General features: G+C 35.5%; 1 protein-coding gene across 6 annotated transcripts; it reads right to left on the reverse strand.

The window, feature by feature from the left end:
* Window positions 1-3,099: 3,099 nt before the first annotated feature.
* Window positions 3,100-15,399, reverse strand: mei-P26 (meiotic P26). 6 transcript variants are annotated; one of them, XM_014242070.3, is made up of 9 exons: window positions 15,300-15,399; window positions 7,985-10,830; window positions 7,721-7,910; window positions 6,945-7,400; window positions 5,408-6,875; window positions 4,050-4,503; window positions 3,811-3,974; window positions 3,498-3,730; window positions 3,100-3,267 (listed from the first exon to the last, which is right to left on the reverse strand). In XM_014242070.3, the coding sequence occupies exons 2-9, from the start codon at window positions 8,560-8,562 to the stop codon at window positions 3,163-3,165; spliced, it is 3,648 nt and encodes a 1,215-aa protein (XP_014097545.3). In that variant the 5' UTR covers window positions 8,563-10,830; window positions 15,300-15,399; the 3' UTR covers window positions 3,100-3,162. The 6 variants fall into 6 exon arrangements, with proteins under 6 accessions (XP_014097545.3, XP_014097544.3, XP_014097541.3 ...); XM_014242069.3 differs by having other exon boundaries at window positions 4,050-4,521; XM_014242066.3 differs by having other exon boundaries at window positions 4,050-4,590.
* Window positions 15,400-15,727: the final 328 nt, after the last annotated feature.

Here is a 15,727-nt window from a genome sequence, read left to right on the forward strand (position 1 = left end):
TGCGCAAAAGCATAAACAGGAAAAAGAAATAAAATAAAATAAAGTACGCGTTTAGGCGGTCATAACAGTACAGTACCATTTGTTTACAAAATATTCATATTTTTTTTTTTTTGGAATTCGCCGCCAATGTTGTAAAAGTAAAAGTATTTACACATTTGCATTTGTTTGTGTTAGTAGTTAAATTTGTTGTTCACAATATATGTGTATATGTATATAGAATATTTAATATTAAATTTCAAGAAAAAAAAAAAACTTTCGTTTTATAACATATAGAAAGTCGGATTCAAATAAACGTTTATGTATGTAAGCAACGCACAAAAAAATATGTAAAATATTTTAATTTGCTTTAAAAATGTAATATAGTAGTAATGTAATATTTAGTATTTAAAATTGTAATTTAATAATATTTAGTAATAATAATGTCTTGGAAAACCAGCCTTCTTAATGTTGTTGTTGTTGTTGAATTCGTTTTCTCAATTTCTTAGTTTGTAATGGTAAAAAATAATATATGTTTGTAATGTATGTATGAAGTTTTGTATTGCTTTTCTTTTACAAGCCGTTTGAAGAACAAACAAAAAAAAAGTTAAAATAAAAAACAAATGCAGTTCGAGCGCCACACACACTTTTTCAAGCATTGAAAATGTGCTAACGCTTCTTTTCGACGTCTTCATTAGATGGCAATGCATTCGTTGATTTATTTGGTCTCACCAATTTCAATTAAAAAATTTGTTAAAAGTATATTTAACTTTTTTTTCCTTTTAATGTGTTGTTTTGCTGCAAAATTGTATATAAAAAATAATAGCCACAAAACATAATAGTACAACTTATATACAATTTTGTTTTTTTCACAACTGCATACATACATACATACTTGTATGCATGTATTGTAATTAATTCGTTTCGTTTTCACAAAAACAAAAAAATGTTTTTTTTCTCTAATTTAAAATTATAAATGACTACGAAGCACCCTTTGCTGGCACTACATTTCGAATTGTCACTTGTCAACATTAAACTTGACACAATATCAATAACAATCGATTAAAAAGGAGGGTGAAAACAAGACAAACTGCCGGTATTTTTATTTAAATGCTTATTTCGATTTAATTAAATTAATTGCTGCAAATGCGATTGTATATTGTCGCAATCGCTCCTTACCAGCTGTTGCAATAACAAAAGCAAACAAAAACTATGTAATTAAGCAAGTGCATAAGTATATCGACTTGCAGGCAATACATCTGGCACAAATAGTACAACAGCAGCAAATGGTTGCTGCATACACCTCAAATAAGAAAGTAAACAAAACGGCGCCAGCAGCTGATTGATTAATTGAACTTATTTTTCGTGTTTCTACTTCCAACGCCTAAATGAGAACAAGCCAAATATGAGCGCCGATAACAATTTATAATTGCACGACAATTTCACTGCGCTTTTAAGTTGTATCACAGAATTGTTGCTGGCAATACTTTTTTTTTTTTTTTTTGAAGAAATTTCAATTTTTGTCCAATTATTTGTCGTTATTTTTTCGCTTACTGTAAAGTTTTGCGTTTATTAATATTTTTGAAGTATTTACGCGAAATGTGTGCTGGATTAAAACGAAAATATTAAGTTAAGCAATATTTGGCAGGTTGTGGTGTTAGGTTTCAGCACAGTCAGCTTTTTCAACACAATTTTTTGTCTGAAATTATCACCGGATATACTATGTGCACAACACTGTACTGCCTTTTATCTAATGTATAAATTAATTACATAATTTTTTTGATAAATGCATGTGTACATAGATATATTTATATATATATCTATATACATACATCTACATTTATATCTAGGCGTGTATTGCAACAGCGTAGCATTTACTTTTTGGTTATTAAAAAACATCTTTTTTTGTTTTAAATATTATGGTAATCTGTAAATAAAAGCTTACTCGAAAAAATTATGATTACTTTTTGATAAAAGCTTTTGTAAATTTGTTTCTTCAATATAGTGAACTGGTATAAATTTGAAAAGCAATCAAACTTGGAAAAGAGATCAAAAACAATATGTGTATATATGTTTGTGTGTGTAGGTTAAAGCTTGCTTTTACTAAATTTGAACAAGCTGGATGTATATAAATTTTTTTTTAAATTGATTTTTGGCGATTTTGTCATTTTTTAAATTTGATTTTTCTTCGTTTGAGATTTCAAATTGTCTAGTCGCAGTGTTGTGTTTTGGTGTTTTTTTTTTGTATGTGTATGTTTGTATACTACATTTTTTTTGTTTGTTTATAATTGCTACAGTTACTTTTTATCCATTTGCATTTAGTCACGAATTCGTGAAAACCTCCTTTTAAAATAGCTACTTCATTTAGTTAATCGAATAATTCGTTTTCACTGGTACATTTAAAGTATGTAAGGTTATGTGACTGCACAATTTTTGTTTTTGGCCGCAGTAAAAGAAATTTACCTGCTAAAATGGTCACTGTTGTTAGGTCCACTGCATTTCGGTTTTGTTAGCTTGCAATTAGTGCTGCGCATGCGGTGGTTGTGGCAAAGCACGCTCACCAGCAACGCCAACACCACCACCACTGAATGCATGCGGTCCATTATTGTTGGCCGCTGCACCGACCACACCACCAGCACCAGCGCCATTCATCATCAACCAGAGATTTGATTTATTTTCCATTGAACGTGGCGCTGCAGACAGGTTATGCATTTGATTGTTGTGGTTGTTGTGCACGATGCCAGCCGTGATGTTGCAGTTGTTAGAGTTGGTACTGTTTAAAGTTTGTTGTTGTTGTTGTTGTTGCTGATAATGCGGCGCTGAATGATGGTGCTGATTGTGTGGTTGTGGATGATTGTATGGCTGTTGTTGATGATAAGCGTGTTGATGATTGCTGGCATTATGACTGTTGTTGTTGCTGCTATTTGTGCTGCCGTTGTTCGTTGTGTATCTACTGCTACTTGCGGTATTATTAACGTTATTGTTGGCAACAATGTTGCAATTGCCGTTTTCATAAAGGTTAACGGTATTGCCACTGTCACCGCCGGCAACACCAGCACCAATACCACTGGACATATTCATTGGTATGATATTTTTGTTGCAGCCGACATTAATGCTGCAATCGTTGTTGTTGTTATTGTTGCTAACGCTGATATTGCTACTGCTGGTTGTGGTTTTGATTTGCGATCAGTGAACGTAGAGCGTATTAAGTACCAACACATGGTGATTGTTCTTGGCCAAAGTGACCACATAACCTTCGGATGTTATCTTCAGGCCACAGCAACGTGAAACCTTTTGAATAGTGGAAGAAATATTGCATATATTGATTATTTTAGACGATAAAAAAAACTAGAGATAAAATGAAAATATAACAACAACATTGCAAATTACAGCATATAATATAACCTCAAAGTTTTTAGTACAAGTTTTTATCATAGAAATGCGCATAAATAAATTGACGCCAGAAAATATGTTACGAAGTATAAAATAGGTGTCACTTTAAATACTGTTATCGAACTCACCTTAACGTGGGGACATTCAAATTCAGATTGCAAAACGCCATCGCGCGAATAGCAGGCCACATGAAAGCGATTGCCATGCGAATCGCCAATTAAAATATCGCCTGCATTCGATATGTCGATGCCATTAGGGAAGCATGTGACTTTCTCATTACCGATGCGATACTGGAAAGTACCATCCTCTTGGAAGACAGCAACACAATGACCCTTGAAATCGCAGACATAAAAGTCATTGTCTAAAAAATGCAAAAAAAAAAAAAACAAAATTGACAATAAACGTTTACAATACATTTACATAAGACAATTAACGCATTACCTCGTATGGCAATATCGGACGGTTCGCGCATATAGTCGCTGCAATCAAACCAACGCACGAGCTCACCATCCTCGGATATAACGAAAACTGTTGGCGACACACTATCTACCGCCACAATATGACCCTTGGAGGTAACAGCTAGACCAGCGACAATATCAATGTATCTAAGAAAGTCCATATAAAGTGGAAGTTTAGGAATGAAAAAGTTTTAATTAACAGTTAAGTGGTGCACTACTCACCTGATGGCGATTTTGCGCATGAAATGTCCACACTTTGAGAATATCTGCATGCGTGAGCGTTCATTGCCACGATCACAAACGACAAATTTGCCATTGGTATGCATAACGGCGACTTTGCGGGGATACCATAGTTGACCCTCTTCCTTGCCGGGCACGCCAAATTGGAATTTAAGTGTACCGGTTTTGTCGAAAACCTCAATGCGATGATTATTCGTATCGGCGACGATGATCTCTTCGTCTACGCCCAAGCAAAAACCATGTGGTGAATTGAATTGACCCTTAGAGGTGCCTAGCGAACCGAATTTACAACGTATCTGCATGGGTGTTGCTTTGTTGCGACCAGTGACAATGTTGGTTGTGCCTGGTGCGGCGCCGGCATGGAAATTCGTAATGGACATATCGTCGACGGGTCCAGCGCCGAGTGGCCCGAGTGTTGATAGGCTGGGCGATGTGGCTGCGGGTAGGCAGAAATCTGGTAATATACAATCAATTCCGGGTGAAGCTCCGCTCGATAAAAGCTGATTCATGTCTGTGTGAAAATCTACTTGTATTATGCCAACAATAACAACGACAACAGAAAACGAAACGACGTTGTAATTACGACGTGGTGTGGTGGGTTGGCAAACACATTGGCATTGGTTTTTATTTATTTTTATGTATTTTTGTTTAATTCACAATTATGTTGATTTCATTTTTTTTTTTTTGTTGTGGATTGTGTGGATGGTGTGGTGGTAAATTAGGTGGAGCGGAACCAAGCGGAGCGATGCGCAAGGACGTTTGACAAATTTCAAGGAGATTTTTTTTTTTTTTTGTGGTAATAATAGTAGTAATAGTGATACAGTGGTTGTTGTGGTGGTGGTAGTGTGTGGAAGCCATTCGAAAATCAAAAATGATATGCAAGAATAAAGAAAGGATAAAAGGTAAATAGAAATCAAGAAAATATAAGGAAATAAAATTATAAAAACAAAAACAAGTAAATAACTTATGCTAAAGAAACGGTAATATTTTATAAAAATGATTTTAAAAAATTTTGAACTCAATCTTAGAAAAATAATATACAAAACTAGCCTAGTTCAACTAAGAAAAAAAAACACTACAGATAATTTCAACTATAGAAATACACATAAAAAAACTAATTTAGTATTATAAGTAAAATAAATTACACTCTGCTACAAAATAACTTAATGCACCGAATTCGAAAAACAAAAGTGCTATAAAAGTATGAGTGGCAGGTGGTGCAGGTCGTGATGGTGGTGAAAAAGTAGGCACTAAGTGACTAACGGTATCAATTAAAATGAGCATACCCAATTTCACACACTACAATTGCAAGAGCAGCGCTTATTTTCAATTGTACTTACCATTGTTATTAAGTCCCATTTTGGCAAGCGCCTGCAAATTATTGAAAGCGCGTTGATCACCCGACAGTATGTCCGCCAATGAGATCTGTTGATTCTGTGCCGACGATGCTGGCACTACCGCCTGGTGATGACCACCCGCGCCTGCGCCGGGGCCCACCAAGGCGTCGTTGAGCGTGACATCCGGTGTGGCCTCAGTGAGGCTGGCAAGACGTGACAAATTATACTCGAGAATACTGTTGTAAGCGCTTGGTGGTGGTGCACCACCGCCAACGCCGCCCGGATTATTCGGTCCATTCAGTCCACCATTGAGTGGGCCATTGAGGCCGCCATTCATACCACTACTGCCGCCGGCGCCACCAGCAGCTCCACCGCCCAGACCATTTAAGCCTTGGTTGAGCGAAGCGTTTATACCATTGCCTAGAGCGTTGTTGTTCAAGCCAACACCTAAATTATTACCAGCACCGCTTAATGGATTGCCGCCGATGGCATTGTGTCCGTGACCATGACCATGACCTTGATTGTGGCCATGCATTGGACCATGACCACCTGTGAGCGTATTCAAGCCGTTGGCAAGGCCTGTACCTGGCAAGCCACCACCGCCAACACCAACACAGCCTACGCCATCAAAACCGCCGCGAACACCGTTAACACCATGTACTGGTGGTTGTGTTGTTGGTGCTTGTGTTTGCTGTTGTTGTTGTTGTTGCTGCTGCTGCTGTTGTTGTTGTTGTTGTTGTTGTTGTTGATGGGATATTTGATGATGCAATGTAGGTGGCTGATGTGGTGGCGAGTCCGGTGTCAATACATTCGGCATGAGGAAGCCATTGCCCAGTACCGAGAAGTCACCATCGAATGAACTTTGCATGGAAGTCGGTAAAGATATTGGGCTGCTGGCGGTAACAGAGCTGCCACCGGCCAATTGACCTTGTGAACCGCAAGTATTCATTCCACCACTACGACTGCTCATCATGGTCGGTGGCATGCCGGGTAGCGTGGGTGGTGGTGTGCTCTCCTTTGGTGATGGCGGAGTTGATTCAGTGCGGAATTTGCCAAATGTCTCCTGGGCGACCTGTTCGAATTTCTCCGCCTTGGTGTCGAAGGTCAGCGAATAGTTAATATCACACTTTGGTGTACTGTTGATCAGGTTTATAAATTGCGAGCTGATCAATTTCTTCATGGACAAAAATTCGGCGGCATTTGCTTGATCCAGCACACGCATGGTGAATTTGCAAGTGCTATCGATTTTGCCCATCGTATTTTCGATGTTCTGCAGCAAGTCCATAACTTTGAGCTCACGTTCCGAGTGCAATTTTCCCAACTCGGTTAGTGATTGATCGCGGCATTTCTCCAAGATCTTCTTGTAGCTCTGGTAGGTATCCTCAATGCGGGCGCGTGCCGAATCATGTTGGGTTTGAAGCTCAGTGAGCGCGCTGGAAAGATTCGAAGCGGCAGCATCACAATATTGCACCTGGAATTAAGCAGAAATCAAATTGAAAAATATAACAATTGCGCAAAAAGGAAATTGAAAATGAGTTACCTTTGATTTGGCTTCTTTCATCAAATTCTCAACATCAACACGCACTGACTTCTCGGCCATGGCGATAACATCATAGTGATGCTCGCTGCCCTTGTGATCGGCAATTAAGCAATCATTACAAACTGGTATTTGGCAATTGAAGCAATAGTACTTGAGATTTTCAGCGGTATGCACATTGCAAAAGAGCGGCTTGTGTATGGTCAATGGCTTGTCGGCCGTGGACTTTTGCAAGTCTTCGAGCTTAACCACTTCGTGATTCTCAAAGCAACGCATATACTTGTGAGCATTGTCGCAACCGCTGCACAAGAAATTAGCACAATCGCTGCAGCGTGAAATGGCCTTTTCCTTGCTCTTGCACGAAGTGCAGGACAATTGCTCCGATTCGATGGTGGAGAGATCGAGTATGTTGGTCAAAATGTAATCGCAAGTCAACGATTCAATGCCTTTAGCGCCAATCTGTACCGAAGATGTTAAGTTTGTTGTAAGTTATATCGTACAAGCCATATTTAAGGAGTTAATTTTATTAAGGCTTGAGCAGGTTAATGGTTTTAAAGCACGTTTTCTACTGCAAGCATAAGTCACTTTGCATTTACACTATATTTGTTGGTAGGAAAATTATGCTTGGAAAAATTAATATATTTTCAGGCGCATTTTTCTACCCATAAATATATACAAAGATTTTTGAGTTAGTCAAAATTTTTCTCAACTCTTATAATTTAGCATGAAGATTGCAGAAGATTTCTTATTATATACAAGCAATGCGCTAATTTGCTTACCATAGTCACTTGTTTGCACGTGGGACACTCGATAACAGACTTCAATGGCGGCATTAGTTCACCGGCGGTTGAAGTAGTGGACGATGCCGATGATGAATTGCCGTTTGACTCGTCAGTAAGCAGTTTCATCAGACAAGTTTCACAAAATACATGGAGGCATGAGAGCACGCGTGGTGTAACTAAACGCGAGCTGCAAGTAAAATTATGTTCAATTATTAAATGTCAACGTAAACTAAATATTTATGCTAAAATATATTTGCTTACCTGCAAATCTTGCAATTCTTATCCATGCCATCGGCGCCAATGGAGCTGCACGAGTCCTCCAACGAACCGGATTCCAAGTCATTGGCCTTCTTCTCGAACACCTCGCTAAACATATTGCCCGCCAAGGAGGAAGAACGCGATGAGACGCTCTTATGATCGCTGGTAACACTGCCGTTGCAGTTGAAATCGCGTGACATTGTTGCATTGCCATTACCTAACGGATCCGAGTCCATATCGAGCGTTAGCGAGCTGACAAGCTTTTCCACAATGGAATCAACAGCCGCACCGGTCGTCGTAGCAGTCGTATTGATATTCAAAGTAGCTACAGCGCTATTGCCACCACTTAGGAGAGCGCCAGGCGTCAAAAGTTGTTTCTCGGCGCAAGCGCTGAGCCCGAAATCGGAGTCCAACGTTGTTAAATTACCAACGAGCGCGTTGGCAGCAGCAGCAACAGCAACAGAAGTGCCGGAAGTAGTGGTTACGTTCAAAGCGATGTCAGCAGAGGTATTGGTGGTAGTGGGATCAAAGGTGGAAATGGCGGTGATCGTTGCGATTGGTTGTTCCTCGAGTGATGCCATAAGTGGCGTTTGGTTTGTTAATTGGAGTTCAAAATAAATTAGACGAAAATTCCAGAAAATACGCGAAAAGTTGTGGCAAAAATTACTTGCAGTTAAATGCGTGCAAGCAAAGCAGTTGAGTAGTGCTAATTGTAAAGCTTGAGAATCTCAGTAAAATTTGTTTTTGTTGTTATTATTGAGTTTACAAATATTTCAAAATTTGGTGGCAAAAACGGAAGATGATGGAGTTTCGGTGATTTGTATTAGGCAAAATGCGGCAAATGCCGTTTCTTTGATATATATATATATATGTATTGAGGTGTATATCTAGATTTTTTCCTTTAAATTTTTGTTGTTGAGTTAAATTTCGTTTTTAGTATTCCTCCTTCAGTTTATACTTCTTTAAGCTGATTTGATTTGTGTTGTTCAGAGATTTTGATATCCTTGTTGTTGTTGATTTTGGATTTTGTGAGTATGACTCTTTTCCGAATCTGTTGTTGTGTTTTTTAAGTGCTTGGCTTTGGTTTATATATATTTAAATTTAAAAAATAATACAAATATGGCGCTCGTATCTTTTCAAGTTATGAGAATATATATATACCTATATATATATATATTGTATATATGTAAATGACCAGGTCGACACGATTTTATAAATTAGAACGATGAATATATAAGTAGTAGTTGTTGTTGTTATAGTAAAAGCGATAACAAGTATAACGCGCGGGAAAGTTCGTGGTTTTTGTGGGAGCAAAATTTGCTTCTAAGCAGCTTCAATAAAAGAGAATATGCAAAATAACGCTGGAAAAATATTTATCGTATATATCGTCAATTAGTAAAATGGCTTGTTTTGCGAGTAAAGTCTTAATAGAATAGAAGATTGATGTACGCCTGCTGATACTTTGTAGATTATGTCCGGTTTGCAACTATAATAACGCAGAGTAGTAGATGAAATTCCACGGGATTTTGCTGCTTGCTTGGTCGGTCGGTCCTTATGTCTCAGCTTGGCGTTTGGCAATGTTCTTTTGATAATATAATTTTTTTTTGTTGTTTTTTTTTATGGATTTTTGGTTTAAATATTTATTAATTTATGTATGTAGTTGTATTCGCTTTAAAATGGCGCCTTTTTCAGACTTCTGTGCAGCCACTGGTGGCACTAAATATTTCTGCGCGAAAATCCAAAAGCGGATTTAAGCACAAATTGAAGCCTCTAATGGGTGTCGTTGAGATTTGAGATTTGCTTATATTCAGAACGCAGAGTATATGCGGCTAGTTTGTCTTGATCTTTTGCCTGCTCTGTGTTGAGTTTTGCTTTGTTTTTGTTTTAGTAATTGTAAGTTACCAACAAAAAGTTGGCGTTTTACAAAGTTCTTTGTTCAATTTTTTGTTTTTTTTTGTTTTACTTATAGTTTGAACTTATTTGTGTTTTTGTTATACATATATATATATATATATATATGATTTAAAATAAAATATTGTAATATATATTATTAAGTGTATAATTAAAATATTTGTTATTTTTGTTTAAAACTGGTTTAAATTTGCTGTTTTGTGTGCTCCTTTTTTCAGCGTCGCACAATAAATTCCTTACTACTGCCTCCACGTCTTTTAAACGCTGTTCACCTCCGTCAATCTACGCAATTGCGCGTTAGCTTCCTGATTAATTTGTTCTACGATATTAATTATTGAATACTATTCAGATATATATGTAGGTATGTGTATATAGAATTGTAGAATAATTATTATTGTTCACACATTTGTCCACGAACTGATGAAATGTTTGTTTTTCGGGTACTTGCAGTTGCATAAGTAGTTTTGCTACACGTTGTCGTTGCTTGCTCCTCTACCAAGTTTCGAGTTTTTAGCGGAAAACAGTTTTCAGGTTCATGCACATAATCAATCAGCTTATCAATATGAGCGTTTGTTGTTTTGCTTGCAGCTGAATTAGTCGTTGCTCGAGTTACACGGGACCTTCTCTTGGTAGTTGTTCAAGTGCACGCGTATTTTGCTTTAGCCGCGTTTTCAAACTACTTTAGACAAAATTTCTTCCACTGCGTAACCAAAATTTCTGCTTTGTTCACTGCTCCTTCCTTTTTTGTTTGTATTGTATTTGTTAAGCGCTTCTAAAGAAAATCACACTCTTTAAATTATTCGTCTTTCTTCTTCCACTTCCTACTACTTCACACTGCCTTGTTAGCCTTTTGTATAATAAATACTCAGTTTATGTAGCCGCTTCTGCTGTTGATATAGCTGGGGTCTTTAGTGAACAGTCTATTGAACACCCAACGTCTGCAAAAATAATAGAAAAAATACAAAACTTTAGTTTTAAGCTTTTAAAGTTTTTGCTTTCCACTCGATATATGTATATCAATTATGTTTAATTTGAATTCAGCCGTATGTTTTATGAAAATAATAATGGCTTTTAGAAAATTTTACATTGACTACTGCGATTGTACGAAATAAACGAAGACAAGTGGAATTTTTTTGGGGCACTTGTAGAGCATTGAAATCAACTCGTCCACATACTTGTGGCAAGGAAAATTAAACGGAAATATTTTGTGTCGGTTTCAACTGTCATTTTGACATTTTTTTAAATGCAAACTGTAAATGTGTGAAGTATTTTCGGAGAAAGGTCTATTTGTAAAGAGTTTTATTACAGATTTGAATTTTCAGAAACAAGTGATTAAAAAATCAAGTTTTTTATTGAATAAATACACAAGTTCAACCCATTTCATATAGTTTAGTCAAATTATACTAAATAAATGCAGCGCTTTGTTCCCACGCGGCCCGACAGTTAATATATTAAAAATTACAAGTAATTAAATTTCACTTAAAATCAGAAAAATGTGCTTATCAATTATAAAATTAGTATTCATACAGCAATCAAAAACAAATTTTAAATTTACAAAAAACCACAAAAAAACCGACCTCGCTTGGTTTCTTTAAAACAAAATTAAGAAACTTCAATATCTTTAGAAGTGTAACGGCGAAGAATAATCCAAATGAAATGGAACGCTTAGCCCGCACTCGAAACCTCAATTAAAAATTTGTACATATTAAACGCATGGAACTTAAGCATGTTTAATGTAAATTTAAAATTTTACACGCAACCAAAAAACACGCAAATTGTACATGGTATAGGGGAAAGCATATATTCATACATACATATATTTTGTACATACATATGTATATATAATTCGCCACTTGCTTCGCGTTCGCTGACTATAATAATTTCAAATTGCAGACTGCTTATGTCTTTTATTGAAAACGCTACACGTTGAGTATGCACATAAATTAGCTATTACGAATACAAAAGTACAGAGTTGAAACCTAAAGGAATGCACAAATTCGAAGATATATGTAAAATAATATAAAATACAATAATATTTCCAGAATGCATTATATTCTTGTTAAGCTTGGAAATAAATATACATATATACATATGTTTGTATATTAAAGTACATGTAAAACATACGTATGCACATACATAGAAAACTGACCACTTTCTGCTCGATCAAGCAAAGTATTTATGTATGTATTGTATATAAAAATTGCAAATACGCGAAAGGAGAAAAGATCAGAATACACTAAACATGAAGTAAATACTTAAGTATTTAATACGGGGGTACACCAGTTTTTCATCACCATTCAAAAATAGTTCGAGCTCCATGTTAAATCATCAAATATGCCGAAAATTTACGCTGCAGAATATAATAAAAATTGATTATAAAAAATTATGCTTAATAAAGATACTAATCGGTCTGCGTTATAAATACAAACAGTTATTTTTTGTGATATTGTATTTTAGCTGTATCATAGAAAATCTATCCACTTTTCATATCATCAACAAGCCTACACAATCGAGAAAGCAAAACAAAAAAAAAAAAAAAACGAACGTATATGTAAATTAGAAGCTTTCCAAAGGCTATATGACTAGAAGTAGATAAAAATAGTGTATTAAAAAATTAAATTATCTCGTTTATCACGTATATACATATGTACGTCCTAGAGCAATAAAAACACTTCAGCAGCTGAACTAAAACGGATGAGGTACAAAAGTAGAAATTAGGTGCAAAGGTTAAAATCATCAATGCACAATAAAGGAAGTGAATAAATAATACTATGGGGGAGAGAACAGGTTAATATTAAATTGAGGAAGCTTACAATTCAGCCACAGAGTCTCAGCATAGCTAATCAGATAACATAGTGCATCTAATCAGCAAATACAGAGTATTTTGAAGCTCCCCCATTTTATCATAGAAAGTAACTACGGAACTAATTATAACAAAAAAAAAACAAGTAGCTAAAGCAGCAGGCATAGCAATAATATATATGTACATAGGTATGTATGTACACGACAAATGTACTATGAAAAAAAGCAAACACGAGGGTTGAGATGTGACAAAAAAAATAAAAATAATAAACAATGAATGAAAATACGTATACGCAGCGTGTGCCAAGCATAGTGGACAACGCTGAGTTTAAATCTAGTTAGGTATCTATTATACCTATATGAATGATTTGTATGTGTGTGCACAAATGCTTACGGCATCGTGCACAATTCAAGACAGCTGAGTATGTGTATAACAATAGAATATAGAGCAGCAAAGGTAACGTAACCCCCAAGTCTCACTGCACAGCCAAAGATGACAGCTGAAACGGATTACACATAGCAAATATTGTATACGCTTTATATAATATTTGATTTATGAACGTTCTACATATGTAGGTGAATAATGTAATAGGTAGCATCATATTTTATAAGTAAAAATTTCAAGTCGTTCTAATAAAGTTACTGAATTAAAAGATGGAAAAAAATACGTAAACGCAAAAACTAATATTAGTTAACGGATGTGATATGCAAAAACAAATCTAACTAACAAATATATATATACATATGTACATTTATATTTCTACGCAAATGCATAAATACCTTAGAGTCAAGGCCCAATATTTATAAAGGGCAAAATGTACCTAAAGGCGAATGTACGTACATGCGCGCATGTGTTACTTACATATGTATACAAAAGTGTGTATTTAATTAATTTCTTCCGCACATTGACTATCAGTTTTAACACAAACAACGTTATAATATAAAAAATTAAACATTTTGATTTAAGTACAAAGAAAAACACAAGTTGTCACTACCTTCAGTTCTGTTCAGTAAACTTGCTTTATTGATATAATTGAATTAAAATAATTCGCGCGTGCCCAATTCTGTGTATAAAATGATTTGAATACTGGCATTCTGAAAGTCAAGGCAGTTACATAAAAAATATTCTAGGATGCATGCAAATCTTTGAGCATTTATAGCACCACGTCTATCAAACAAATTTTTAATCAACACCTTTACATTATAATATACTCTTTGTACCCACTTGCTGTCGACAAACAGTGAAAATATTTAACTTATTCCACCAAATTTTACTTTTTATTAATCAATCAATATTTGAATTTTCACTATTAGCATTTTGTCTGCGCGCCACACATACATACGTACACACATTACTTGCCAGAAAAGCGTGCATATTAGGTAACTTTTGCAGCTGCTCAAAACACAATTGTAGGCACGAAAATCTTTCAATTTTCATATATACATACATTGCAAGAAAATTTTATATATGCATTTAATTATGTGCTGTGCGTGATTGGTTTAGATAATATTGACAATAAGCAAAAAAAACGTGTTCACTCGGTGCTCAGCACATACCAGCGATCCTGTAACCTTCAATGTTTGGTATACAAAGTGATGGCAACTCTGGGCGCTGCAAACTTGATTGTGATATTAGCATTCGTACTATTGAAATCTCTCATTTTCATATTTTTGCATTTTGGTACATATGTATATGAGAATACATCTGCATTCTGTCCTTTCATATTTGCCATTAAAATAGTTTTTGTAGTTGTTTATCCAAATTATTGCCAATTTAAGAAGTACACTGTTTCTGTGGCAATTTTTCCGGATCACATTGCTTTTAGTTTAAAATTAAATCATTTCAAATTTATGTCCTATTGTAATAAACTTAATATTTTAGTTGTCAACAAATCAGTAATTATTTATGTACATATTTATTCTAATCAAATAAGTTCTAATATTTCCATGCATGTAACCGAAAGACGATTACGACGACCTCTTGTCTGTTAAAACACAATTAAATTGTTGAATTATTCTGTAGACAATCAGTGCATGAAACTTTCGTACACACGTCGCAATCTCCTCAACATCGTAACGAGTGTTTTACACATCAGTTCGTGTTCCGGAAGGCCCTGTGGTCTGCCACCATGTAATAAGCAAGCCCACCACCACCCAACACGTACTACTACGGCACGCGTACAAATACATGCACAAAAAACCAAAACCCTCGTGCCCCTTGTGAAACAGCAAATCAGAACCATTATACTTTGACAACGCTCATGTGTCCTTGAAAGTATTTCTCCTTATTATGCTCATCGGTAGTGTCCTTCAACTTTTAAAACTCAATTTAAACACAATTTTCTTATATTTTACCAAGCGAAAAGCAAATATTTCAATGTTTTACACTTTTTTCACGCTATTTCTAGATTTTTTCGCAACGACCCCCTTCGCAGCACTGCCGCATAAAGAATTTTTCGTACCCATATACAGACTTTTCACACAAGATTTTTCAAATTGGAAATGCACAAATCTTACAAGTTTTTTGTTAAACATCCAATCTCAGCAGAATAGATAGATTATTTATTGCAAATTTATGCAAATTTTACTAAATTTTAACACTCACCTTTGCCATCACAAGATTTTTTCACTATTAATGGAATGGCGCAGGCTGCAAAGTAAAACTGTGTGCGGTGTGAAAAAATTTCACGAGCATTTTGCGCCGGTTCAGTAGGGGACATTGTTATTTCCACTTGGGCATTATTCACTGACAGCTGTCAGAATATGGTGCTGCCATTAAAGTATGCACTACATATTTTTATTGGAAGCTGCCTTGCAACTAGTTGAAAATTTTATAATGATCAAATAAACTGACCTTTAAAAAATTAACTTTGCTTTAATTTTAATTCGGTAATTATTTTCATTTAGATTCAAACATATAAACGCGACAATTTTTCATTGGTGTTGCCATTACTTTTGTTTTGATATGGAGACATTGAATAATTTGCTATTAGCATATGGCAACGTGTGAGAACTAAATGGGGCATTAATGCG

The sequence above is a fragment of the Bactrocera oleae genome, chromosome 5, assembly GCF_042242935.1.
Source record: "Bactrocera oleae isolate idBacOlea1 chromosome 5, idBacOlea1, whole genome shotgun sequence".
Lineage (NCBI taxonomy): Eukaryota > Metazoa > Arthropoda > Insecta > Diptera > Tephritidae > Bactrocera > Bactrocera oleae.

Coding starts and splice junctions, on each gene's coding strand:
- mei-P26 (XM_036362437.2), bottom strand. CDS start 8,562: ATGGCATCACTCGAGGAACAACCAATCGCAACGATCACCGCCATTTCC. Junction 7,401..7,720: donor CGTGCAAACAAGTGACTATG/GTAAGCAAATTA, acceptor TCTTCGGTACAG/ATTGGCGCTAAAGGCATTGA. Junction 3,268..3,497: donor TTGAATGTCCCCACGTTAAG/GTGAGTTCGATA, acceptor ACTATTCAAAAG/GTTTCACGTTGCTGTGGCCT.